We start from the raw sequence: 25876 nt of genomic DNA, 5'->3' as shown, positions 1-25876 counted from the left end.
AATTTGATAGGGTGGATTTTAATTGTGACAGTTTTATTCCTTCATATGTGCAGTGTTTACATTTTTTCTTTCAAGCAGGAGAGTCCAAAGTTCTTTTGATTTTTGAAATAGCATTATCCTTTGAAGGAGCCTATGAAAATCTAAGGAGTTGAGTCTCCAAATAAACACAACCGTATATGGTACCCTTAGAAAATATCTAAAGTTGCTAAATACTTGAGTAAAACCCAATGGAGATTTTGCTTTGAAACAATAAATTGTAAAGGAAGAAGCCCTTTGGGATGGGTTTGGTTCCTTCACATAAATGTTCAGAATTGATTGATTTTAAAAAAGTAATACGCTTTTCACGATCCTACTCCTTAGTTTCCATTTCATTAGATGCCAAGTCCCAGAATAAAAAAAATTTTGATTGAGTCATACATTTCATTTTTAGAGTTTTTGTATTGATGGCAACAGTAGTTTAAGAACTTGTTAGAAAAATTCTAGTGATCCTCAGTTGGGAAAAGAAATTTGTTTTCCAACTCTAAAAATGAGTAACAAGGAAATTTTCCTATAGCCTGAGATTGGTACCCTTTCCAAGAAGAGAGAAACAACTAGACCAGTGTACACCGTGAAGACCAATAATCCTGGGTTATTGTTATCAGCATTTGTAGCAATTCCAACAACATTCATTCAGTATCCATTGCAGAGGAAGCACCAGCCTAGCTTGCGTTCTGAAAGAGCATAAAGTTGAGTGTGTGAGCAAATGAGTGAGTGGGTGAATGGTCCTGGATATGCTGGTAGGAGTTCCAGCTGCAACCGCAGTCAGCTATAGGTGGTGGCAAACGTCAGGATTTATTGGGCTGGCCAGAAAATTTGTTCAAAGATGTTATGGAAAAAACCAAATGAACTTTTTGGCCAATTCAGTATTATCTCACACAATAAGAAAACTGGGGGCACAATTTTAGCAGCTCAGTTGCACTTATCCTCTCTCTGGTCCACCATCTTTAGTTGAAGAGACCACAATCATTTTCAGCATCTCTTGCAGCCATTATCACATCCAGTCACAAAGAGAGATGTTTTCTCTCCTGCATCTCTTGTCAATATGAAGGAGAGCCTTTTCTAGAAGCTTCTACAAGACCCCCCCCCCCTTGGGGTCCCTTGGCCAGGATTGGCCCATATGATCTTGATGTAGCTGTGAAGCAGGCCAGTTGACAGAGAACTGCAACCTCTCGAAGTTCCAGGCAGTCAAATCAGATAACCCCTGTTTTCTGACAATGTGACCAGCCCAAAGACCTGAGGTCTGTCAGAAGAGAAAAAGCTAAAAGGTAGAAGCTACACAGAGTCTAGCTTCAAGAGGTCATACAGTGTAGCTCTAGAAATTCAAGGGGCAGTCAAGAATGAAGACATGTTGAGAGGAAATCCCAGAACTTCATTACCCACCAGAAATGTTAGGCAGAAGAGAAGAGGCATGTTTCTTTGCAAGCACCCAGGATAAGAGGTGGAAATTGATGGCTGTTAGGCAAGAAAAAAAATCTCAGAACAAATATTCACATCTCCAAGTGATCTGCTTTTAGTTTTTTCTTTTAAGTATTTGACTTATTTTGTCTATTTCCAATACAGTTTTTATGCTAAAGTTCTTTGCAACTCTTCAGATACTTTCAAATTTGTTAGCCCTTTGATCCACATAGCATCCCCGTAAAGGAGAAGGGGACAGATTTCCAGATTGAGGAACAGAATCCTAAAGAAGAAGGTTGATGTTTCCTAAGTTTATGTTAACTATAAGCAGCAGAGCCAAAACTGGAGCTCAGGAGCTATTGATTCTTGGTCAGATATTCTTTCAACAGCATCCTAATTACTGAAAAGGAATGTGTGTGTGGACAGTCTGCCTGGGTATTTCTTCCTCCTCGCTGTGAGCTGCTATTTCCTGTCAGTTCATTCTCTTCACTTTGGTTTCTCTATTAAGTATCTAAATTAATAGAAAATGAATACTCATCCTATTGAACTGAGCCAGTAATTTGAAATTTTTATTAAATAGTAGGAAATGAAATGTGCAAATGTGGACACAGATAAGAGGAATTATTGGGAAAACAGCATTGGATGCTGTTGTATGAATATTAAAAGTCAGTTCCAGGCATCATTTCAAATTCTCTACTTTCATTTTCCCACTGGCTCCAATTTTCTGAACTATTCCTTTAATTTTTAAACAAATGTGGTTTTATCATGTGAATTCTGAAAGCTGCTTTAAATCATTTTGTGACAAGATGGGCTATGAATAAATTAATTAAAATAATGGATTCTGTATTATACACTGTAGTCAGTCTTGTGTAATACATAGGAAAATAGTACCTACCCTTCCTGCAATACACAGATCCATACATATTTAAGCTATATTTTTTTCAGTCATTTGTAAATAGTGTCTCCAAGGCAAAAAAAGTACCAAAAGTCTTTTAGAAAGGAACTGTAGATAGGGTTATAGCACTGACCCTTTGGTTACCAAGTAAAGGTCACATATGCTACAGAAAATAAACGTCAATAATTGTAATTTGTTAGAAATGAAGCCTACTTGAATGAGTAAAACTCTGAATTGCAGAATGGTTTTTGAAATTTATGCAAAGTTATTTTCAAATAATGATCCTTCCTGTAAGCTATTTAATAATGAATCTGAATTGATCAGAGAACTGATATTGTGATGTTTGCACCACTCCAAAGGCCATCCACTCCAGTTGTTTATTCTTAGTAAGAATGGATTTGGCTCTTGGAGCAAAATTTTTTATTACATGTCTAAGCATAGGAAATTTTAAATTAAACTAACTGGACAAAAATACACATAGTTTTCCTAATTTGCTCGTGAAAGTTTCTTAAAAAAAAATTATTGCATACATTGTTGGCCTATACGATTTTTTGCTTCGCAGTTCATTGTTTTTTAAAAATGAGTCCCCTCTCTTCTCATTTTCACCCTTTGAATTTTACTTTTGGAAAAACTGATGGAATCATGTATGTCTGTTGGGTCATATTGTTTGTAAACATTGTCAGTCTTTTAATTGATTTAATGTATTCAATAAAGTAAGAGAACAGATATTCCCATTCTGGACCTAAAAGTCCTGCTCCTCTCCTCTCCTTCCATTCTCATTCCTAGGCCATTGCACTTCGTCATCGAGCTTTAAGTACTATCTACATGTGTGTCCCCCAAATTTCTATGTTCAACCCAGGACTCTTCCTGAACCCCAGACCCTTATTCCTGATCACTTACTAGAGCTTTCCTTCATTTGGATGTATCACAGGCCTCTCACTCTTACACCAAAGTGAAGTGAAAGTGCTAGTCACTCAGTTGTGTCCAACTCTTCGCAACCCCATGAACTGTAGCCCACCAGGCTCCTCTGTCCATGGGGTGCTCCAGGCAAGAATACTGGAGTGGGTAGCCTATCCCTTCTCCAGGGATAAGCCCGACCCAGGGAGTCAACCTGGGTCTCCTCCGTTGCAGTCAGCTTCTTTACTGTTTGAGCCACTAGGGAAGCCACAGTTCTAGGCTCTACCCCCAGTCTCCTCCTCGTCCTATAGCTTCTCTGTATCAGTAAACAGCAAGCCCATCCTTCCTGGGAACATTGACGTCAGCCTCTCTTCTTCATCCCCTGCTCCCTCTCCTCTTCCTTCTCTCTCTCCACCCAGTCGATTAGCTGCTGCTATGGTCTCTACTTTCACTGTCTCCAGGATCCAAATATTTCTTGTCCACTCACCACGCTGGCTTGGCCCTCCCTTATCTCTCTTCTGGATGTATCGACAACAATTCCCCCATCTCTGCTTCCAGCTTCACCCTTTGCTTCTTTGCAATCTCCTAGCAACTCGGTAGCCAGAGTGATGACAAGTCGTGTTCGTCTTCTGCTCAGAACTTCCGGAGGCTCCCTGCCTACTTCGACTGAGCGCGGAAATCATTATCATGGATAAGACTCCACAACATCTGGCCTTGGTTACCTGACCTGCTTCCTGCCACTCGCCTTCTTCCTTTCACTCTGATCCAACTTCCCTGGCCTCCTCGCTGCTCCTGGCTCAACGTCTTGCTGTTTCTTTCTCCCTTCTCCTTGGAATGATTTTCTCCAGTTCCTTCCTCCTTTCCATTCTCTGCTAAAATGTCAGTTTCTCTGACAATCCCATTTAAATGGCACGCTCCCCCTACCCAGGATTCTTTGTTCCCTGTCTTGGCTTTATCTTTCTCCAAGTGATCCTTGCTATGTTTTCTGTTTATTTCTTTAGTGCCAGTCTTCCCATATTCACTGTCAGCTTCAAGGAGACATGAATTCTTGTCTGTTTGGTTTGTCGCTGAATCCCAGAATCCAGTGCCTGGCACTCGGGAAACATTCACCAAATATTTATGTAATGAATTAAAAGGATGAGGTGGGAAAAGGTCAGAGTGAGATGCACAATGGTACTGAAGTAGAATGCGTGTGGGTATGACTGCTGGGGGTGGAGATGGGAAACAGATTTTGAGGCAAGCAAGTGAGGAGATGGCTTTGATTAAAAAGGGTTTTGGTCAAGTGTCTTGATCAGAGCATCGTGACAAATTTCTTCTTCAGAGAAGAAATTTGACATACGTGTTAAGGGAAACAGAGTACACAAGTTGGAAACTGAAGCTCCAGTATTCTGGCCACCTGATGCGAAGAGCCGACTCATTGGAAAAGACTCTTATGCTGGGCAAGATTGAAGACAGGAAGAGAAGGGATCAACTGGGGATGAGTTGGTTGGATGGCACCACTGACTCGATGGACATGAGTTTGAGCAAGCTCTGGGAGACAGTGAAGGACAGGGAAGCCTGGCATGCTGCAGTGCATGGGGTCACAGAGTCAGACATGACTGAGGGACTGAACAACAACAGGTTAGCAAGCTGTTGTATCAAAGGCCCATCTAAGATGGATCTTTGTTTTCGATTAAAAGCTCAAACCAGCTTAAGGAATTTTGGGGCTCACACAGCTGAACGATCCAAGAGCAAATGTGGCTTAGTCATGGCTTTACCTGGGACTCAAATGATGTCAAGAGACCCCTTTTTCTTTCTCTCCATTTCTTGGAATTGTTTCTTCAGTTGTCAGCACTATCTTCAGGCCCTGTATCCTGTCTCTTCAAAGTCCCCGGGAAGTTCTCGCAGCTTTTCACTGCTTCTAATGAAGTCGCATGCTCATCACTCAAGCACCCATGCTTCAGTCTGGGGATGAAAGAATCATTGATTTAGGTGAAGGTACACCTCACCCTCAAGCTGAAGGTTGGGGAGCAGTTAGTTTTCCAGAGGGAACTTGCAATATGACTGTCAGGGAAATGAAAGCTGGTAATGGCTAACAGATGAGAACTCCAAAGGGATAATGAGGGCTCAAACTTGGATCATTGCAGCTGGAATGGAAAAGAGAGGGAAGAAGTAACAGGCATCTTGGAGATGAAATCAAGTGGGTTTCCTGGCTCTGAACGTGGAGGGGAAAGGACACAGAGAAGCTTGAATCCAACCCAGCTTTTTAGCCTGTGTGACTAGGGTTTGGCAATGTCATTAATGAAGATTCAGAATGAAGTAGGAAGAACAGGTTTATGAGAGGAGGAAAGCATTTTGAGAAAGCATTGCATTTTTGAGAAAGCATTTTGAGAAAGCATTGCTTTCTCATCCCTGTTCTTCTTAATAAAATTGTTTCCAGCTTCTTAGAGTTCAAGATGAGTTGAGTTCTGCAAAAGGCAGGAGGCAAATTCTTCCACCAACCACTTACTCTCAGAAGACTTGTCCCCACAGTTTTTAAGAGTCTTGTGTCCAAGCCCACATGTGAGAGAATCAGAATGAAAATGTATTTTCCCTCAATAGTTGAAATTTCCTTTGGTTGAGCATCTACAGAGTAGTAAACCATTGGAGCCAGGTTCAATCTTGTTTTCTAGAAAAGTCCTACACGAGCGATTTAGGATTGGAAGGCCATTCTCTCATGCCCTGAGGATTAAGCCTAGAGAAACCCATGATGCTCATCTATAACATTCTAGGGCATGCCTCATCCCATTGTAAAGCAAAAGCTCTTGATTGTTGATAGACCATGATGCAAGAAACAAGTGAAGGCAGGCACCGAATGGCCAAGTGACGTCTGCAAATGTAGTAGCGGCATTTTTTGAGTGTCTGCTATCTGCCAGGTGCTGTTCTAAGTTCTCTACAGGTAATGCGTCCTTTACATCACCACATCAATCAGCCTTTTTGGTGAGTCCTCTTACTGTTTCTAGTTTCCAGATGAGAACACTGAGACGTAGAAAGGTTAGATCCATTGCCCAAAGCCCCACAGCCATATACTGGCACTCAGACACAAGCAGCCTCTGGCTGCAGGGTCTGGCCCAATAAACTAATCATATGTTCCAGAACCGCCCAAGACAGTCCTCATTTCTGCCTCTTGTCTTGGCATAGTTATAAATATGAACTCTAGAAAGTGTCCCCATTTGGACAAGAAGTTATGAACACCATTCCTCTTAACCACGATATTTTGCTTATTCAAAGTCAAGAAAATCGAGTCCAAGCAACAGAGGGTTCCAAGTGGTTAGGCTCTATCTCCAGTCACGAGTGGAGTGACAGTTCACCCCACTTGAATTGAATTGAGTAGTGAATATGAAAGTGAAGTGAAAGTATTATTTGCTCAGTCATGTACAACTGTTTGTGATCCCCTGTACTATACCTCTATCCATGGAATTCTCCAGGCGAGATTATTGGAGTGGGTTGCCATTCCCTTCTCCACTGGATCTTCCCAACCCTGGGATTTAACCCAGGTCTCCTGCATTGCAGGCACATTCTTTACTGTCTGAGCCACCAGGGAAGCCCAGTGAGTATGACTCTCTGGTCATCATCCAGTTTGTTCTAAGAATGAAACTGGCTGCATGGGTTGGTGTAGATTTGGTTTTAACCAACAAATCCCTCTGTTCTCTTATACCTTTTGTTGTCTGTGTGACCCCATGGACTCTTGCTGGAGCGGTTTTATTTATGCCTCGACACTTGGTCCATGCAGGTTCCCCCGGATCTGCAGAATGAAGTGCTAATCAGCCTGTTAGAGACTGATCCGGACGTGGTGGACTATCTACTCAGAAGGAAGGCCTCCCAGTCTTCGTGAGTATGCTCGTTTTCCCGTCTTCTCAAATCATCTTGGGGATGTCTATTTCCATTTCCAAAGAATTAGAAAAGTTTACATAACTCCACACAGGGTGACTTGAGTGGAATTTTGGTGACTTCCTGGCAAATCTGATCTGTCCCCCTAAAAAGAAAATCCTTGTCTTACCAATTGACTTGTCAAATTAGAAACTGCCTTTGGGGATTTTTCTGTTTCATTTTTTGGTCTTTTTCCAGCCCCTTGAGACTGTGTTTACCAAAAGAAAAAAAAAAGCCACTAAATCACACTGGCAGGAAGCGCAGGAACTGACAGTGATATGCATCAGTGATTCCATTTCTACAGTCCTTAAAACTGTGCTTAGCAGCCCCCAAGGATGCGCCTGGGTGCATCTTACCTGTGTAACTTACCAGTGGGACAGGTGCATCACCAAACCACAGGACAGGCCTCAGCCAAGGCCTAGGTGGCCATTTGAAATGAGACATGTTCACCCTCTCGACTTGCCCACTCTTTATAGCTAGCATCCTTATGACAGAAATGCACACTGGTCTCCACAGGCCCGCATGTTTGCAATGAAGAAAATACAAGCCTCCCTGTAGGCTATGGTTTGCCACCATTATTTCCCCCAAAGGAGAAGCATGGAATTTTTCCTGCTGGTTAGATTTTATGATTTCTCTTCACCATTTGCTATAGAGGCAGAGTGTATGGAGGGTGCCAAACATTAAACAAAGCCAGTTAAGGGGACAGTATTGCATCATGAACCAGGAGCGATGTTGCCATCAAGGCACCAAACCCGAAATTTGTGACAGGAAAAGTTGTGATCCTTTGTGAAAGTATCATTTATGCTGTGCTTTTTAATCTACTGAATTTCAACAATTCTAAGACACATTTTCCCCCAGGTTTTATAATCTCTGAAATTAAGATTAATCTTTTTTATTAATTTTTATTGGAGTATAGTTGCTTTACAATGTTGTGTTCGTTTCAGGTGTACAGCAAAGTGAATCAGTTACACATATACACATATCCCCTCTTTTTCAGACTCTTTTCCCATAGGGGTCATTACAGAATATTGAGTAGAGTTCTCTGTGCTATTCAGCAGGTTCTCATTTGTTATCTATTTTAGACATAGCAGTGTGTATATGTCAATTCCAATCTCCCAATCCATCCCACCCTTCCCCTCCTTGGTATCCATAAGTTTGAGATTAATCTTATAATCAGTGACATGTCTTCATAGCCTTTTCTCTCTTAGTCATACATAAATACTGTAATGGTCTGTCTTATCCAGTGGTATCTTGGAAAGATGGACATGCATTAAATTTTTCTTTTATACTGCTGTTGAATTTGATGTACTAATTTTCATTTAAAACTATTTCAAATATTTAAAAATTATGTTTTTTTACAGAAATTTGGTGGAAAGAAATTGCACATTGTTCAGGCCTCCTTCTTTCCTGGGTCATTAACCCTGCTCAGTTCAGTTTCACTCTGTCCTGTAGAGCAGGGAAGAATTTTTAAGTGGATCATCCTTTCAAGAGCACTTTTTAAAATCCATTTCTGTGCCAATCATTATCAAGATAATTTCTGCTTCAAGTAAGACATTCTGCCTAGATTCAAGCCCTAAGAGCCAGGAGAGAATAAAAATTAATTCAAATTATATACATGGGCTAGCATTTCATGGTCTTACTTTTCATATCAAAGAATTAGGCTTTCTTAAACTTTCCCGAGATACCTAGCTATCATCAAGATGTAGATTCTAATTTAAACTAACACAGGGCTTTTCTTCGCAGTAGATCTTGTGCCACCAGAATTTAAAGGAACTTACTTATTTCCTTCCCCTGGGCAAGAGACCAGACACTATGGCCTTCTCTCTGTGAATCCCCCGTTAAGCTGCCTTAAACCACTTCTCTGTGGGAAAGCTAGAAAACACACACCTAAAAAAAACACTGATTTTGACTTGCCGAATTTCTTGCTTTTACATGGCATTTAAAAGTATATGAATATTATATGTTGAAAAATACATGATAGAAGTTATTTCTCTGTGGTTTTCAAGTACACTCTTTGCATATAAACACCAATAAATGGGCCTTTCTTTCTCTAATCTTAGGAAAAGGAGGAATCATATTAAGCCCATCCCAAGCTGTAGAGTGGTTTAGCCTCTTCTGTTGCCTGTCCCCCTAAGAACAAGAATTGCAAGGCCTAGGCAAGCTGACCCTATTCCAAGATGTTAGGTGAGTGACGGGGCTTCAAGGAAAGGGCCGTGAGGTCACAGGAGCATGGAAAATGTCTTTGGGAGAAGACTGGCTAAGTAAGGAGGAGTATTCAGTTTTTCCCTCTGGATACAGGTCAAACAGCAGCTCAGAAGGGTGATAATGCTGCCAGGAAATGAAAATACATACATTAGCAAATAAATATGGATTTTTAATGGCCATTTGAGGCTTGAAAGTCCTGACCCTCACGCTGTAGATGGTCTCTGCAGGCTTTACAGCGTGCTTCTCCACTTTACTGTGCATCTGGATCGCCAGGAGTTCTTGTTAAAAAACTCTCTGAATCAGTATATCTGGGGAGGGAGCCTGAGAAACTGCATTTTTAACAGACCCTCAGATGGTACTGTGCTATGGTCCACACTTTGAGGAGCAAAAGCTTAAAATCTCAAGGCAATTTTTTTTGAAGTATAGTTGATTTACAACGTTGTGTTAATTTCTGCCACACCACAAAGTGATTCTGTTGTGCACGTATGTATATGTATATATGTATATACATATATATACATTCATTTTTTTAGATTCTTTTCCAACATGGTTTATCACAAAATACTGAGTATAGCTCCCTGTGCTCTACAGTAGGACCTTCTTGTTTATCCATCCTATTTATAAAAGCTCACATCTTTAAGAGCTTGCAGGTTTGTTGAAGTAGGCCTCCAAGGGACAAATGGTATGTGCTGGGTCCCTGGTTCTCAGCCTTGTCTCCTCATTCAAATCACCTCGGGAGCCTGAAGAATACCTCCACCTGGGTGCCCCCCCCCCTCAGAGATTTGGATTCACTTATTCTGGGGTGCAGTCTGGACACCAGGATTTTCAAAGCTGCCATGTGATTCTCTCCCAAGTGGCCAGGCTAAGAACTGCTGAGAGCTGCCCCAGTAGACACTACATATTTTCTGTCATCCAGAGAGTTGAGGTTAGGTGATTTGTTACATTCCAAAGGGGGCTCTGTGCTGACAGAGAAGGCAACCAGTGCTCCAGACCATAAATCCACATGAACTTTGGAGAAGAGAAAGAAATGTTTCCTGTTGTCTCATGGATAGCTTCTGAGAAGAGCAAGGATTTGAAGGGAACTTTGTAGGGCTGGAGAGGTTGTCAATAGGCCTGGATGTTTGGGGAGCTTGAACCAGGGCCTGGTCATAAAAGTAAATATGTCAGCTGGCTGGGGACATAGTAAAAAAAAAGCTAGCCAGCACAGAGGGCAGAAGCCCTTAAATGGCAAGCTTAGTGGTGATGCCTAAACCAAGAAGCAGTGGTGAAGAGTTAGAGTGATGAGAGATCGTGGTCATGATAGATTACAGTGCTGACAAATTGCAGTACCCCAATGCTGGCAACACTGGCATGCCAATTACCCATCAATAGCACATGCTTGTATGATACAAAACGCTGGTCATGAGGTTTGAATTCAGAGCCAGATTGCCTGAGTCCAGATCCCATTTCTACTTCTAGTTAGCTGTGCTGTCTTGGGTAAATCAATTTCTCTCTCTGTCTCAGTTTCCTCATCTGTAAACTAGAGATAAAAAGTTATACTGGGATGAGGACTTCCCTGGCAGTCCAGTGGTTAAGACTCAGCACTTACAATACGGGGCGGGGGTGGGGTGGGGTGCAGGTTCGATCCTTGGTCAGGGAACTAAGATCTCACATGCCATGGGGCCAAAAAAATAAAAAGAGGAAAAAGTACTAACTTTATAGTTATTTGGCTATTAGAACAGTATCTGGCTTTAAATAAATGCTTAGTATTCATTAATGATCATTATCACATTGCTTGGCATTTCATCATTCTGTTCATGTATAACTACTTACCAAAGTAGGATTTGGTAAGTAGATGTAAGTAGTCTTAAGTGGGGCGTCACTAGATTCTGCCTTGCTGTCCATGAGACAGCAACTTATGAAGGCAACGTGGCGCGAGAGAACCCATCCGTGTTAAGTTGTGGCACTCTGGGAAAAGGCAAAGCCCACCTGATCTAACTGGCATCGGGATGGTGGCATGGTTCTGGAGTAGAAAGAGGGGTGAGGACGAAAGGCACCGAAGTTGGGAAGGTGGCCTGATCGCATCAGGCCAGGTAGAGTTTGAAAGGGACAGGAAGTGGTTCCGTTTGCAGGTCATGAGCTGGAGGACCTGGATAAGCTGTGGCGCAATGGAAATGGACAGAACTCTTGTTCTGAAGATTTTATTTAGTGAAAACTCAGCTACAAGGGCTATAAAAGGCAAGAATGGAAAGGATTTTTAGGAAGACCACAGAATGGAAAGCAACAGTAGCTTCTAAAATGAACTCCGTAAGTGCAGTGATATGCACGAGCTCCCTCGTTATTCTCTTCCGACTCTTTGATTTATTTCCTGAAGCTTCTGTTCTGTGCCATCAATTCACATACCTAAATAAGGTTTTAGGTTCCCGTGCCCCACGTGGAAACTGCATAAGGTTTTATTTGGAGTGGACAAGTAAATTTTCAAAAGAGTGTCAAAGCAAGAACAAGAACATACTCATCATAATTTCTGTTTTGAAAGATGAAACATTTAGTAATATTTGGGAATTTCATGTTTCCATCTGAGTTGTTTCCTCTTCTGTCTGTGGCAACTGAACTGGGGGAGTGAATGGAGGATTCATTATTTTTTCTTGTGCTTGTCTACTTACATTTTTGGCTTCAACCAAAATGGAATGCCAAGAGGAGATTAGAAGAGATTTTTATTACTAAAAAGGCAAGACTTCTAGTTTTTTAGTTGCTTGTCTGGTATATATATTGGAATTATAGGCTCTTTTTTTTTTTCAAAGATACTTAGGATAGATTCCCCCCCCCCACCTCCTTGATTTAGGGATGTAAGGAAATAGGGGATGAGAACTGAATCAAAGAAGACAAGGTGTGATAAACACAGGCATTTGCAACAGAACAGAGCAGGGCTGGGACTAGGGTGAGGAAAGTGAGGTACAAGTCTTAAGGATGTGGTAAAACAGTCATCAAAATGAACAACAATTAAATGTAGCAATTTTTAAAAACAAATGTTGTCGCCAAAGATCTACAATGAACAAAATAGCAACACAACTTTGGGGAGACCTGGGCAAGTTCTAATGTCTGTCTCCTGGTGGGAGTGTGGATCCATGTCAGCTTCTCTTTGGAGCGGGCTGCCTTTGTCCCTAGGATTCTGCATAAGGGATGTTTTGCAGAAGTGAACATGATGAATGTGAAAATCTTCCATAAATCCAGAAGAACTGTGACAGTGGATTCCTTTCCCATTACAATGAACAGTGTCGATGATGGTTATGTGCTTTGAGTTCCAACAGATGGAGGTTTATCAGTTCACGGCTAAGCCAAGCATGAAACCAAAGCAAGTTTGAAATCCCCAAGGATGTTTCTCACTGAGGTCGCTCAGCCAGGGGCCGGGCTGGCCACTTTCCGGTGATTGAACCGGAGTTTTCCGTCTATCCACAGAACGAGTTCTGTGCCTCCGGCTGCAGTGCAGGCCTGCCCACAGTACCCTGCCAGCGTGTTTACACCCTGACCTGGAAGGACCAGCTAAGGGTGAGAAAGCAATTCGCTCTCTGTGTCCATCTCGTGCTTGTTTGGTTGGCCGAGACTGGCCATGCGTGCTGTGGATGGTCCCGAGGCTTTCAGGGCTCATGGGAAAGCTCTCCAGTTATGGAGGCAAACCCAGTCAACTGGCAGTGTATCCACTCAGCATTCCCCACCTCAACCCATGAAATTCCAACACCTACAGAGACAGAACACCATGAGCCTCTTAACGATTTCTCACTGCTTAGAGTAAATATTTTCTGTAAATAAACACATGAATATTTTAGCCCTTTACTTGGAGCGCTGAACTTAAAATTGTCTTCCGAGAGGTGAATCAGCTTAGGAGGCAAATCTTAGAGAAGATATCAGTGACAGCTTGTCTCGTTTTTTTTTCAAAGATACTTACAGGGAAGGTCCTGGATTTGTTTCCAGTTGATTTAATGATAAAGCAATGGAGTGACACTAAAATTTTTGAAAACTCTGAACTGCCAATATTATAGTGAGACTTCTGAGGAGTAAATATAATTGTTTCATTTCATTAATTGGTGGGCTCTCGTGTGGAAAGACAAGTCTTCCCAGGTGGCCCAGTGGTAAAGAATCCGCTGGCCAGTGCAGGAGACACAGGTTTGATCCATGGACTGGACAGATCCCCGGGAAGAGGAAGTGGCAACCCACTCCAGTATTCTTGCCTGAAGAATTCCACGGACAGAGGAGCCTGGCGGGCTAGAGACCATGGGCCTCAGAGAGTCAGACACGACCGAGCGCACATGCATACATGTGGAAAAACAACTCTTGGGTGTGGGTTCCTGGGCCAATTTGGCCGCCACCTTACTGACCTCTGCTGAGAAATTAAAATGATAAATAGGAAATACTTTAAACATATAAAAGAGCCACCAACTGTAAGCATAAAACAAGGCATTTTACTATTGATTTTGAATTATTTTAAACTATACAGTCCAGGGAATTCTCCAGGCCAGACTACTGCAGTGGGTAGCCTTTCCCTTCTCCAGGGTAACTTCCCAACCCAGGGATCAAACCCAGGCCTGCCGCATTGCAGGCAGATCCTTTACCAGCTGAGCCACGAGAGAAGCCCAAGAATACTGGAGTGGGTAGCCTATCCCTTCTCCAGAGGATCTTCCCAACCCAGGAATCGAACCGGGGTCTCCTGCCTTGCAGGCGGATTCTTTGCCAGCTAAGCTATCAGGGAAGCCCGTGATTTTAAACAGTATTTATCAAATACATTTTCAGAGTTTCGACCCCATGCAATGTCACCATGCCCTCATTTATTTCAGTTCTCTCTCAACGTGTGATCACAGTTGTTAACAGTAACTTCATCCAGTTGCTGCCACACAATGAATTCTATATACATGTCAACTTATGTGCTTCTCCCAGGCCAAGGGGTTGCTTCACATAAGAGGCTAACCCAAGCTGTTTGCCATGTGCAGTCAACCTGCATCAGCTTCCATGGCTAAGTACACTGGCTGGGGAAAGAGGGATCCCCCACCTGCCCATGTTCTGGGGATGACCCCAGCCCCACTGAGGAGGTCCATGGGCTGTGTCTGCTGCTTTCGCCTCCACCCCCAGGGATTAGCTCTGACCTCCTTCTCTGGTTTCTCCCTGATGGGGGCTACAGGTGTGGTGACCTTGGTGGCTTGACTTGGAGAATGACACCAAAGAGCAGAGAAAGGCAGCTTGGCCCCTCCGCCCCTCTCCCCTTATCATGTTCTGATCCATAACCAGATGGCATTCAGCGATCTGGCTCCTGCAGGCTGGAGCTGGCTGCGATGGGCATGCTCTCTCCTCTAATCCACTGTAGCCCTGCCAGCTTGAAGTCAGAACCAGCCCACTGCCCCCACTGCCAGCCGGGGCTGAGGCTGTGGCCAGTACCTCTGATCTGTCTGCTGACTTGCCTCTGAGGAGATCCATAGCCCACGGTCACGTCTATAGGGTGAGGGAGGGCAGGTAGGCTTGGTATCTCAGGTTTGGTATCTGACTTCCCCCAAGTATCAAAATTACCTGGAGGGCTTTTAAAACCCTGCCCCGAGAGGTTCCCTTTCAGTCCTCAGAAGCAGCGCCCATTTGGCTTAATGATCTGCTGTCACCATCTTGAAATTCTAGTCATTATTCTCACTGTGGGGCCCCGTGGGTTCATTTGGCCCTGAGCCCTGCTTGTGGTCGCCAGTCCCATCAGGAGATCCAAAGGGCAGCCTGCGAATTCGCATTTCCAACCAGCGATACATTTCCCAGATGATGGGGACGCTGCCATGTCAGAAGTACTGTCCCTAGTACTTGAGATGTTCAAGAAATTTCTTTCATGGGGTGTTTTTCCTGATGCACGTTAACTGTTGACTGAATCTGCAACTTATGTTTTGCTCTATATATTCTCTTCTGTATGTTTTGTAAGACAGATGAGCAAGATATGAGACCAAACCATTGTGGTCTCCATGAGCTACAATACGACCTTTCCAAAACTCTCTTCCTGTTGTAAGGGGGCCCCAAAGCATCTGTGGCCCAGATAGTTATTTTAATTTGGCAAGGGAATTGACTAGACTCTCTTTGAAACAGGTCATAAAAGCAGGTTTTATGTGCCCACTCTTATCGAAATAACACTGTGACTTATTCTTGCCGAGTAGACATAAGACACTTTCATTAATGGCTGGAAAAATGTCAACTAAACAGGGAAAAACAACTGAAGTTAGCCCGGCAATTTGATGTCTAGCCCTGGTCATAATGCAGAACCCAGATTCTGAGCTGAGCTCTGTGTGGCGACCAGTTCAGCACACTTATATTTGCTCATTCTCACAGTGGAGTGTCCTCAGTGAGAGTCAAGCCCCATGATGACAGACAGGGGTCCGTTTGTTTTGTCCTGTGTTCCTTGCATAGAATCAGAGAGAGTTTCCCCCTTCAATTAAATGATGGCAGTTAAATCATTTTTTTTCTCCACTTTCCAGCAGAAGTAGTAAGTTCCTTTTATTTTTCCTTCATTCATTGGAAGCCTTAAGTTTCTGGAAAACCATCCTCGTGGGTTGTCCTCTGGCTCTTTCCCATAAGATCATCAGTCATTGGTTTAAAGAGGAGGCAAGGAAAGGACTGTTTATTCCATGTGGGTGGGAAATTCCCCCAGCAGAAAGTGCTTGGGGCCCTAACTGCCTTGGTGACAGGGAAAGTGTGTCACAGCTGAGTTGCCTTCCCCTGTCAGTAAGCCCTGCCCAAGCCCCCAGTGAAGCTGGACCCTCTGACAGGCATCCTTTCTCCTCCTGCATACACAGAACCCTTAGATTAGGAAGGGCTTGCTCAGGCATGGGGTTACCTTCTATAAGATCACCAAGGATTTGTCTTGAAAAATTAATCCAAAAGAAAGTAAAGACCAGAGAAGTGAGGTGGGGCGAGGGGTAGGGGGGGGGCAGCAGAAGTAGGTTTGGGAACTTTTAATCAATCTGTGATCATTTCCCTTTAAGATGTTGTCAGGGCCACTGTTTTGAGGAAAGTAGAAAATACAGATGTTCCCAGGTAAGACTTCAAACACTCTTGTCGTGTTCCTGATGTTCTTGTTTTCCTGTTCGGCTCACATTTTCACCATTATTTCTGTTGCTGTGACAACTCATGCTCATATAAAACTTAATGGATATGCTCATTAGTACGCTTTACATCAATTTGTAAAAGCACTCGTGCCTTGTAGAATCCTTTTAGGTGTATTTAAATACCATGGATTCCAGTGACGGTCATATGTTTATCTTTTTAGCCATCATTTTATCCATAAAACAGTCATTCCCACCACCACCACCATCATCATCATTGTCATCTTTGTTGTCAGGAAGGATGGATTGATTTACATTAGTATTTGGGTGAAAGGAGAAAAGGTGTCCATAAACTGCATGTAACGTTTTACTCATAGTTTTGTCTGAATTATTTTTAATTCAGGATATTGAGGAAAGTTAAAGAGTTATCTACAGTTTTCCCTATTTAACAGATAGTGAGCATCAGATTTTAATTTTTAAATGGAAACAGGGATTGATCCAACAGGCATTTCAGCAATGCACCTTGAAGAAAGGGTTTCATCACTTCGCCCTGCTGTTTCCTGTGACATCTGTTGGGTTTTGCTGCCATCTGCTGGCCATTTTGTAGAAATGCTTTCACCTGATTGACAGAAGTCTTGAAACCTTGCTCAGAAACTCTTTTTTTGTTTCAGCCCGTGTCCACACATTCTCCTGCCGTCATTTGTAAACCTGTCCGCTGGTTTGAATCTGGTCTCTCATTGCTAACACACTCACGTACCTGTAATTGTCTCCTTGTGCCAGAAGCCCTGACATGCTGAGGTCAGAAGTCTCCTTTTCCATGGGAGGAAGGCACTCGTCCACAGACTCCAACAAGGCCTCCAGCGGAGACCTCTCCCCTTATGACAACAACTCCCCTGTGCTGTCTGAGCGTTCCCTGCTGGCTATGCAAGAGGACGTGGTGCCGGGGGGCTCAGAGAAGCTTTACAAAGGGCCGGAGCCGTGTGTGCGCCGGGTGGGCCACTTGCCCTCCTCGAAGTCGAGGGAGAGTTCTCCTGGACCAAGGCTTGGCAAAGGTAATTCATCCAGTCCCTCTGATTGCATGTGGCCTGGGGTAGGTGCTTTGGACCTGGTCTCCAACCCTCCTTGTTTCATGTTTCTCTAATTCAATGAGCATTTACTGAGAACCTGCCGAACACTGATCCTGGGTCCGAGTCCCTGCACACCCAGCTAGGTGGGAAGCAGTCTCCAGCTCGGTGAGCCCCAGACAGTCCCAGCTGTCTCTCCCCTCTAGCATCCGAGGAACTTGCTGGCTCCTGGCCTGTGAGCTTGGGTACATATCTTTTAGTCTAAGATGGCACCCCGCCATTGCTGTTACTTTTATACAGAGAACAAGCTGAACTCACTATATAAGGAGCAGGCATGTTCCAAATAAGTCTCCATGGCAATGATGACTTTTAGGCAAAAGAAGATTTCCATGGTCAAATACATTTGGGAAAGCCTGAGTTAACCAAGCTAACCGTTTCTCTGCTGTACAAGTTCTCAAAAATCTTTACACTGCTAGCAGGCACCATGAATTTCCACGATGGGAGGGAGAGGATGGTTTGCAGCTTTTCTCAAATGTATTTGACCACTGGATGTTCGATTTTGTACTCCCCCTCCACAGAACAATTCCTCGGGGTCAGGACTCGCAGGACACTTTTAAACTGATCATTGGAAGACACAGTACAAATTCTTGCTGCTGTATCACAAATATAAAGTTTTCGCTGAAAAGTCACTCTGAAAGGGCTCCCTTTTTTTGGTGTTTTTAATCACAGCAGCTTTATTTTTATTTCAGAAGTATTTGTTTCAAAAATTTCTTTTAATTTACAGTGAAAACAGTAGTTGGTATTTCCATCAAGCATAAAATTTCTTTTTAAAATGTGAAAGTACTTGCCTCATCCGTGAAATGGACTCAGGGACATCTCTTCAGGATTAAATGAGAGAATGAATACATATGAACTGCTGAACACAGGGAAGCACCAGTAGACATTTGCTTCTAGAAATAGTCATTATCATCATGTTGCCAAATTTGTTTGTTTAGATGCTAAGTCGTGTCTGACTCTTTGTGACTTCACAGACTGTAACCCGCTAGGCTCCTCTGTCCATGGAATTTTCCAGGCAAGAGTACTGGAGTGGGCTATCATTTCCTTCTCCAGGGACTCTTCCTGACCCAGGGATTGAACCCATGTCTCCTGCATTGGCAGGCAGGTTTTTTACCTCTGAGCCACCTAGGATGCTTTTAGGTTTCAGGATTGTAGTAAGGATTAGATGAGATGGTGGGAACACCTAAGATAGAACCTTAGGCTGTAAATATTTACAGACAGATTATGGGGGGTGTATGAATAAACACATGCAGGACTGTGACTCTGCTGATGCCACAGAGGAGTATTCCCTAGGCCAGATAAACAAACTATAACCATTGTTCCTCTGTCTCTATGTTGATGCGGTTGGAGCTGTTGTCACCCATGACAATTCTATTCATTTCCTAGGGCTGCCGTAACAAGTGAACACAAACTTAGTGATTTAAAACAACACAAAAATTTATTATCATAAAGTTTTAGATGTCAGAAATCTAAAATGGGTCCACAGGGCTGTGTTCCTTCTGGACACTCTAGGGAGCAATCTGTTTCCTTGCCTTTTCCAGCTTCTGAGGCTGCCTGCATTCTTTGGTTCGTGGCCCTTTCCTCCATCTTTAAAGCCAGCAACATAGCATCTTCTGTCTTGCTTCCCTCTTATAAAGACCTTTGTGATTACACTGGGCTCACACAGATAATCAAGGATCATCTCCTCATTCCAAAATCCAGAACTTAGGCATACCTGCAAGACCCTTTTCACTATACCATCTTCACAGATTCTGGGGATCATGACTTACTCTGTCTACCACAGCCATCACAGAGAAAGAGCCTTTTCGTGAATCCCAAATGGAATAGACCTCTTAAAAGGCAGGTCTGCATCATATTCTGTCTTGTATCCATTGTAGTCTTGAATAAAGTACTTTGAGTAGAAGAGGTGTCATAAAAATATTTATTCATTTATTTTTAATCTTCAGTTTTCATTTTGAGTGACATACTTTTTTTTTTCACACTTCTTCCTAGATATGGCAGAGGAGGCTTTCAATATCTGGGGAACTTGGCATTCAACATTAAAAAGTGGATCCAAAGACCCAGGAATGACAGGTAAAGGATTATATTTTCAAACTAATATTGCATTTACTTTTAAAGTTAATTTTCTTTGCTTTTCACCTTACTATCATCATATTACATGCTTCTCAGATATTATTTGAGAAATGCTGTGTCGACTTAGGGAGAATATTCACAACCTAAAAGTTGAGTGTTATATTTTATTTGGGGGGAATTTTTAGGACTTCAAGCCGGGGAGACTTGGAGTAGTGTGAGAGAACTGCTCTGAGGAGGCAAGGGAAGGAGCCAGGTTATATAGACGTTTGCAACAAAGGGCAGGTAGTCTGAGTATCAACAGATTATTGTTAATTAAAGGAAAACCAGATATCTCGAGTTAAGGAATTTAGCACTTTTCCCTGTCCGGGAAGATGCAAGAGCCTGAGCTCACTGAAATCATTCCTTTGATCTGCACCTCAGCTACCTGGGGCCTGTATCCTGTATTTTCATGTCCTGAGCTTCCTCAGGGCTCACCACAGGGAGTGGCTGCAGGAAGTGGCCACCATCTGATGGCTGCTAGATGACAGGTATTCTTTTTTGTCCTGAGTTTCTTCAGGGTGGCTCACATTGGAGGGCTGCAATCACTGAGGGCTGTGACATCCTTGTTTACTGATATGGCAGGAAATATCCCATTTCTTAGCTGGAAATAGGGGGAAAGGAGATAAAACTATACCTTTCCACAAGAGTACATCAGTCTTTGACTTTATTTCATTTGCAAGAGTTTTTAAAGATAATTATAATCATTCTGACTGTGTACCTTTATATGATTTGCTTACCTTTCATTCTCCAGTTATTTTCCATTACTGTCATTAAGGGCTGTGTAGTATTTTGGATGCATATTCATAGTTTATAGCCCAGTGTTGGGACCACTGAGTTGTTTCCATTTTTTAAGTGATGTTGCAATAAGTTAATGTCAGGGACCTCTTTTATGTACTTTTTGGATTTTGTATTTTAAATTGTAAAAAAAGTTCACAAAATTTTAGAAAGCCAGTTAAAAATATGAAATAGGAAAGTGGGAAAATAGGGAAATTCCTAGGTGGTCCAGTAGTTAGGTCTCCGTGCTTCCACTTCTGGGGGCCTGGGTTCCATCTCTGGTTGGGGATATAAGATCCTACAAGCTGTGTGATGCAGCCAAAAAATAAATAAATAAGAAAGTGGGTCAAAATATAATGAACCTATCCAAGAATTCAGAGATATAGTCACTTCACATTGCATAGAGGATACATTGGCTGTCCATGTCCCTTTAATCTCATTAGTATTGCAAATCACTGGGTTTGCATTTGGGTTTCTTTAAAAAACAAAATTGTATTTATTATCATTTGCCTGTATTTCTCACCAGTATTTTTCAATTTTTCTATTAATCAGCTGAATTTCACCCACAGATTATCCTTATGCCATTGGCTATTTATGTATGCTAGTGTTTTTAAAATTGATTCTTACAAACTCTTCTTATAATAAAGGCATTAACCCTTTAATCACATTGTTTGCCACTGATAATCCTTGCATTTTCTCCCTTTTTGCATATCTGGATTTTTTAAAAATATTTTACATGAGTAATTCTATCTCTTTTTTATGAATTCTTTCACAAAATGAATCTTAACTTTTACTTAAGCATTGGCGAATTAGTCATCTATACATTTTTCTCCGTCACAATATTTCATTATTTTAACCCTTAATTCATTAATCCATCTGGAATATATGTTAATATATAATATGAGGGCTTCCCTGGTGGCTCAGACGGTAAAGAATCCTCCTGCAATGCGGGAGACCTGGGTTCAATCCCTGGGTTGGGAAGATCCCCTGGAGGAGGGCATATAATATAAGTGTTTGAATTGTTTTATTGTTTCCCTGTGTGTGTGTGTGTGTGTGTGTGTGTGTTCCCTTCTTCATTGTTTTGTAATACTTCCCATATTATATTTCTAAAGCATGGTGCATTTTTATTGTAATGGCCTCTACTCCGGTTTGAGCATTTGAGTATTGATCCATTATCTAAGTGCATCTCACCTTATCCCATGAACTGCTTTACTGTCTTTTCCCCAAAGGATAAATTATTCCAAGATATCCTGCTCTGTTTTCCTTCTGCTGGTTCAAGTCTGATCTGTCCCTGTGTACATGTTTATATGCCCCTCTCCTCCCAAAATGATCAACAGGAGACAGGCAGCCTAGGGACACACGCCCCCATGAACTCCTCATTTGCTTGTGAAACACACTGTTTTGCTCTCCTTTCAATTTCCTGAAGAAAGTTGTATCAGTTAGGGAAGGTTACAGACATCCTCTAAATGTCAGTGGCTTAACCTTTCACAGGTTGATTTATCCTCACTATGCAGTCCAGTGTGGATTGTGCAGGGTAATGAGGGGTGGGAATACTCTGTTCCAGTCATGCAGGGGCTCAGCTCAAGGCCCATCTAGCCAGTGGCTCCCCCGTCCTCAGAGGCCTCAGAGTCTTCCATGGTTGCTCCATTGTGGGCTAGAAGTTGAGGGAAGAGAGCAAGTCCAGACAACTAGGAGTGCATTTGGTGTTTTTCCTACTAGACCAGGCCTAGAAATGGCTTCCATCACACCTCCACATTTACTGCAAGGGAGGCTGGGAAATATCATCCAGGAAGGAAAGGGGATGATGGGTGAATAAGGAGCCAGTCTCCCCCACAGTGGCAGGGGTAGAATATACACAGGGGCTGCTGCCTTCCCCTTCTGGCACTAAATGGGGCATTTTCGATTCAATTCATTTATTCCTACGGCTTTGATTGACACAAGAAAAACATGGAAACACTATAATGTATGTTTCCTCCGGATTGCAAGTTGCACTGAACAGGAAGAGAACGTTCCTTTTACCTTCTAGGTTCAGAAAAGTTTCCATAAGCATGGCAGAGAGGGGCTTTCCGAAGGCAGAAATTTAGGCACAGGACTATTTAGTCTCATTTGACAGTGAAGCTGTTAGATGAACTGTGCTGATAATCAACAAGCATTGGTCAGGTCTCTTACTAGAAGTTTTCTACTGTAGTCAGCCACAGCTAAACATGTCCTGTGCTTTTTAAAAAAAAAAAATTTTTTTTTTTTTGTTTTAACTGGCAAGGCACCTCCAGAGAGAGGCTACAAACCAATTGTATTTCTCGTTCTTCTCTCTGGCTCCCAGGTTCCTACGGCGATATTTTTGAAAGCAGCTCCCTCCGCCCGGGACCGTGCTCCCTGTCTCAAGGGAACCTGTCCCCCAATTGGCCCCGCTGGCAGGGGAGCCCCACAGAACTGGACAGCAGTGCGCAGGCTATTCGGAGGACTCAGACCACGAGCCCGGCGGCCGAGGTGAGGGCGCACACCCCGGTGGCCCGCGTCTGCAGCACGCCCCACATCCAGGGCGGCGGGCAGCCCACACCGAGGCCGAGGCCGGAGCCGTGCTGGACTCTGAGCAGCGCCGAGGACCTCGCCGAGAGCGAGCTGGAGGGGGCCTGGCTGCAGAGGAGAGCCAAGCCTCTGCCCCAGAGACCTGCAGAGGGTGCCAGGCACGACAAGCGGCCTCCTCCTCCTTATCCTGGTCCAGGAAAGTCAACCGTAGCATCCCCGGCCCACCAAGCCGCCGAGCCACCGCTGTGGAGGCCGCGGAGGCTGGAAGAAGGCTCCGGAACAGCTTCGCAAGAGGGAAGCCAGGCAGTCGAGCCGCAGCGAGGGCACCAGGCCGCCCAGCAGAAAGCGAGCAGCGCCTACCCCAGTCCCGCCGGCGATCAGAACAGTAAGACCTTGGGGGAACCCAACTGGCTCGACTGGCAGAGGGAGCGATGGCAGATCTGGGAGCTCCTGTCCACCGACAACCCCGACGCCCTCCCGGAAACGCTGGTCTGAGCCCCCCACGCTCGCCCCTCACCTCCCAAACAGCCTTCTTCCACTCAGTAGGGGAAAAAGTGGGTGTTGGACAATTGGGCACTTACTTATTTTTCTTCTTTTACACTTAAAAAAAAAAAAAATAACACGAGAAAAGTCAGTACACTTAAAGATAGAGCACCCTAGGACCCTGACCCTTTATAATAAGATTCTATTGCATAGCCAGCCTTTAGAAAAAAAACAAAAATGTATGTTAATGTCCGATCTAAAAGCTATTCACATTGGCTCTGTATAAGATAAAATTCTCGCTTTGGTATAGCTTAATTGTATTTATGTGTCTTCAGTTTTGACTCTTGTATATTCTGTAACAGATTATGTATGATAATCCTATATGTTATATTCACAGAAAACAGAAGGAACACATTTTTTAGTCACTTATTCTAAGTAATGAGATTCTATAGACTGTTCTAGAATATGCACAAGCGGGTTTCTGTGCTTTTGCCATAGCTTTTAACTGGGGACAGCCCTTCTTTCAATGCCTAAGAATAACACTAACAAAGCAAAATAGAACAGAATATGAGAAGCCATATTTTTATATAGTAGTGAGATACAAAAAGAATATAGTCACTGAATGCTTTTTCATATTGAATATGTTTTAAGGAAAATATTAAATTTGATACATTATGGAATATATTTTTAGAATCTGTTTAGAAAGAATTCAGTTAATGAAACAAGAGAAAGGCCGTGCCTGACAAAGAAAGAATAATTAAGAACTTGTCCTGCCCATTTTAGGTCAAATTCAACTTTATTATAGACCATATATAATATATATTTATAATGTACGATTTCTATGTATTTTCAAAACTATAAACTGGAATCCAACTATAAAGTGTTTGAGTGAAAAGAGAGTATTCAAATTACAGAACATGGTTTTTCCTTTTGCCCCATCATCAGTATTAACCAAATTATATGCAGCGCTTTGTGAAGTAAATTATATTTGGAAAAAAAACGGAGCTCTGTATTTACACTGTGCCAAAGGCTGAGGAAATGTTTTCTTTAGTAATTTTTTGTGTAATGTAAAATGTTCCTACCATACCTCAGTACATTTGAAGTTTTTCAACTGCAAAGCAATTTTTGACTAGCAGGTGGCAATTTGCTTCAGTATTTTATAAGATTGTTTTTTCACTTCATAAGGGAATGTGTATCATAGAAAAAGATTTTTTTTTTTATAAAACATGCTACTCTGAATTTTCATATTGGCGATGACGTTTTCAGTGGTGTTTCTTCAAGTTCTTGTGCCATAATGAATAAAAAGTTAAAGCAAAGGCTTTGTTCACTGGCATTAAATCTCATGAATGAACCCACACTCCATTCCACATACGTACTTCCCTATCTGCAAGTCCAAAGGTAATGAATAGTGGCAGGACTATCCACATACAGCCAAAGTCGTAGGTGGCTTGGAGACATAACCCAGTGAAATTGATATCTGTTGCAAGTGAAGGTTGATTGTCATTCATTTGAAGCTCAATTGTTGATGAGGAAGTAGATGGGAACTCGGGTGGTTTCCCATGTGCTGGACAGGTGTTTCCCAACACAATCCTTGTATGTCATATCTACACAACAGGCCTTGGATGCTCCTTCTGTTTCAGGGTTGAAATGATGAAGTCTAGAAAAGCTGTCTGACATTTCTTAACCGGGAGCGGGGGCGGTGATGGGGGTCTTCGGGCTCTGCCCATGGGTCCAGCACTTCTGCCACTGGCGGGAATGTGGGAAGGATGTGCCTGCTGGCCTCTGGCTCTTTCTGGCTGCCCCCACACAGCCCAGAGTTGCAAACAAGACCCAGAGCAAATGCTGCCTGATTGTGGCTCACAGGTTGCTTTCCCATGCCACCTCCCCTCGTCCTCCTCCTGTTGACTGTGTTTTCTTGGCTTTGGATTTAACCCCCGTCTGGCTAGTTCTCTCTCCCCTTTCTGGACTCAACTACCTGATATATGGGGCTGCCCCCACTCCCCGCCACCACCGGGTTTTTGCCCTAACAGTCCTATTTTTTTTCAACTGCCAAATCAGATGGCCCTGAGGTAGATGTCTGTGTCTTAAAAGGTAAAGTATGCCTATATATTAATGGTCAGATCTAGAATAATCCAGAAAACATGGCTCAGAATATTTTTATGTAATGCAATTGTATGTGTGTGTGTGTGTGTGTGTGTGTGCTGTGCCAGTGTATGCCCATGTATGTCCATGTAATGAACAATATTCACTCTCCCTTTCTCTTTAGATGGTTTAGGCCAGTGGCCGTATTGTTAACTCAGTGAGTGAAGGCTTGTTTCTCAGATGCCTTTATCACATTGAAAATAAGCTGTTTTCAAACACACATGCACAAGACACAAAGACCTGAGTCAAAGTTGGAGTCACTTCTAACACCTTGTAAGTGATAGAATACCTGACAAGAAAAAAATAATGAACTCTTTCAAGTTGGACAAAACCATTTAAAAGGCTATCGAAGTCATTCATTCTTA

The 25876-nt window shown here is 42.8% G+C and overlaps 1 protein-coding gene across 6 annotated transcripts in view; it reads left to right on the top strand.

The window, feature by feature from the left end:
• ARHGAP6 (Rho GTPase activating protein 6) overlaps positions 1–24685 on the top strand; it is a 540556-nt gene extending 515871 nt beyond the window's left edge. For 4 of the 6 annotated variants that reach the window (XM_070289743.1, XM_070289742.1, XM_070289745.1 and 1 more), the window contains 4 exons: positions 6978–7075; positions 17134–17405; positions 19467–19547; positions 22681–24685. In XM_070289743.1, the coding sequence (XP_070145844.1) occupies positions 6978–7075; positions 17134–17405; positions 19467–19547; positions 22681–23381 (1152 nt within the window). In that variant the 3' untranslated portion in view covers positions 23382–24685. The remainder of the gene's footprint in view (positions 1–6977; positions 7076–17133; positions 17406–19466; positions 19548–22680) is intronic. The other 2 variants (XM_070289744.1, XM_070289746.1) reach the window with 1 other exon arrangement.
• The last annotated feature ends 1191 nt before the right edge of the window (positions 24686–25876 follow it).

This window comes from Ovis canadensis, chromosome X (genome assembly GCF_042477335.2).
Source record: "Ovis canadensis isolate MfBH-ARS-UI-01 breed Bighorn chromosome X, ARS-UI_OviCan_v2, whole genome shotgun sequence".
NCBI classification, from domain to species: Eukaryota; Metazoa; Chordata; class Mammalia; order Artiodactyla; family Bovidae; genus Ovis; species Ovis canadensis.
The sequence above is the reverse complement of the archived record's forward strand: the minus strand, read 5'-3'. Positions and strand labels throughout refer to the sequence as shown.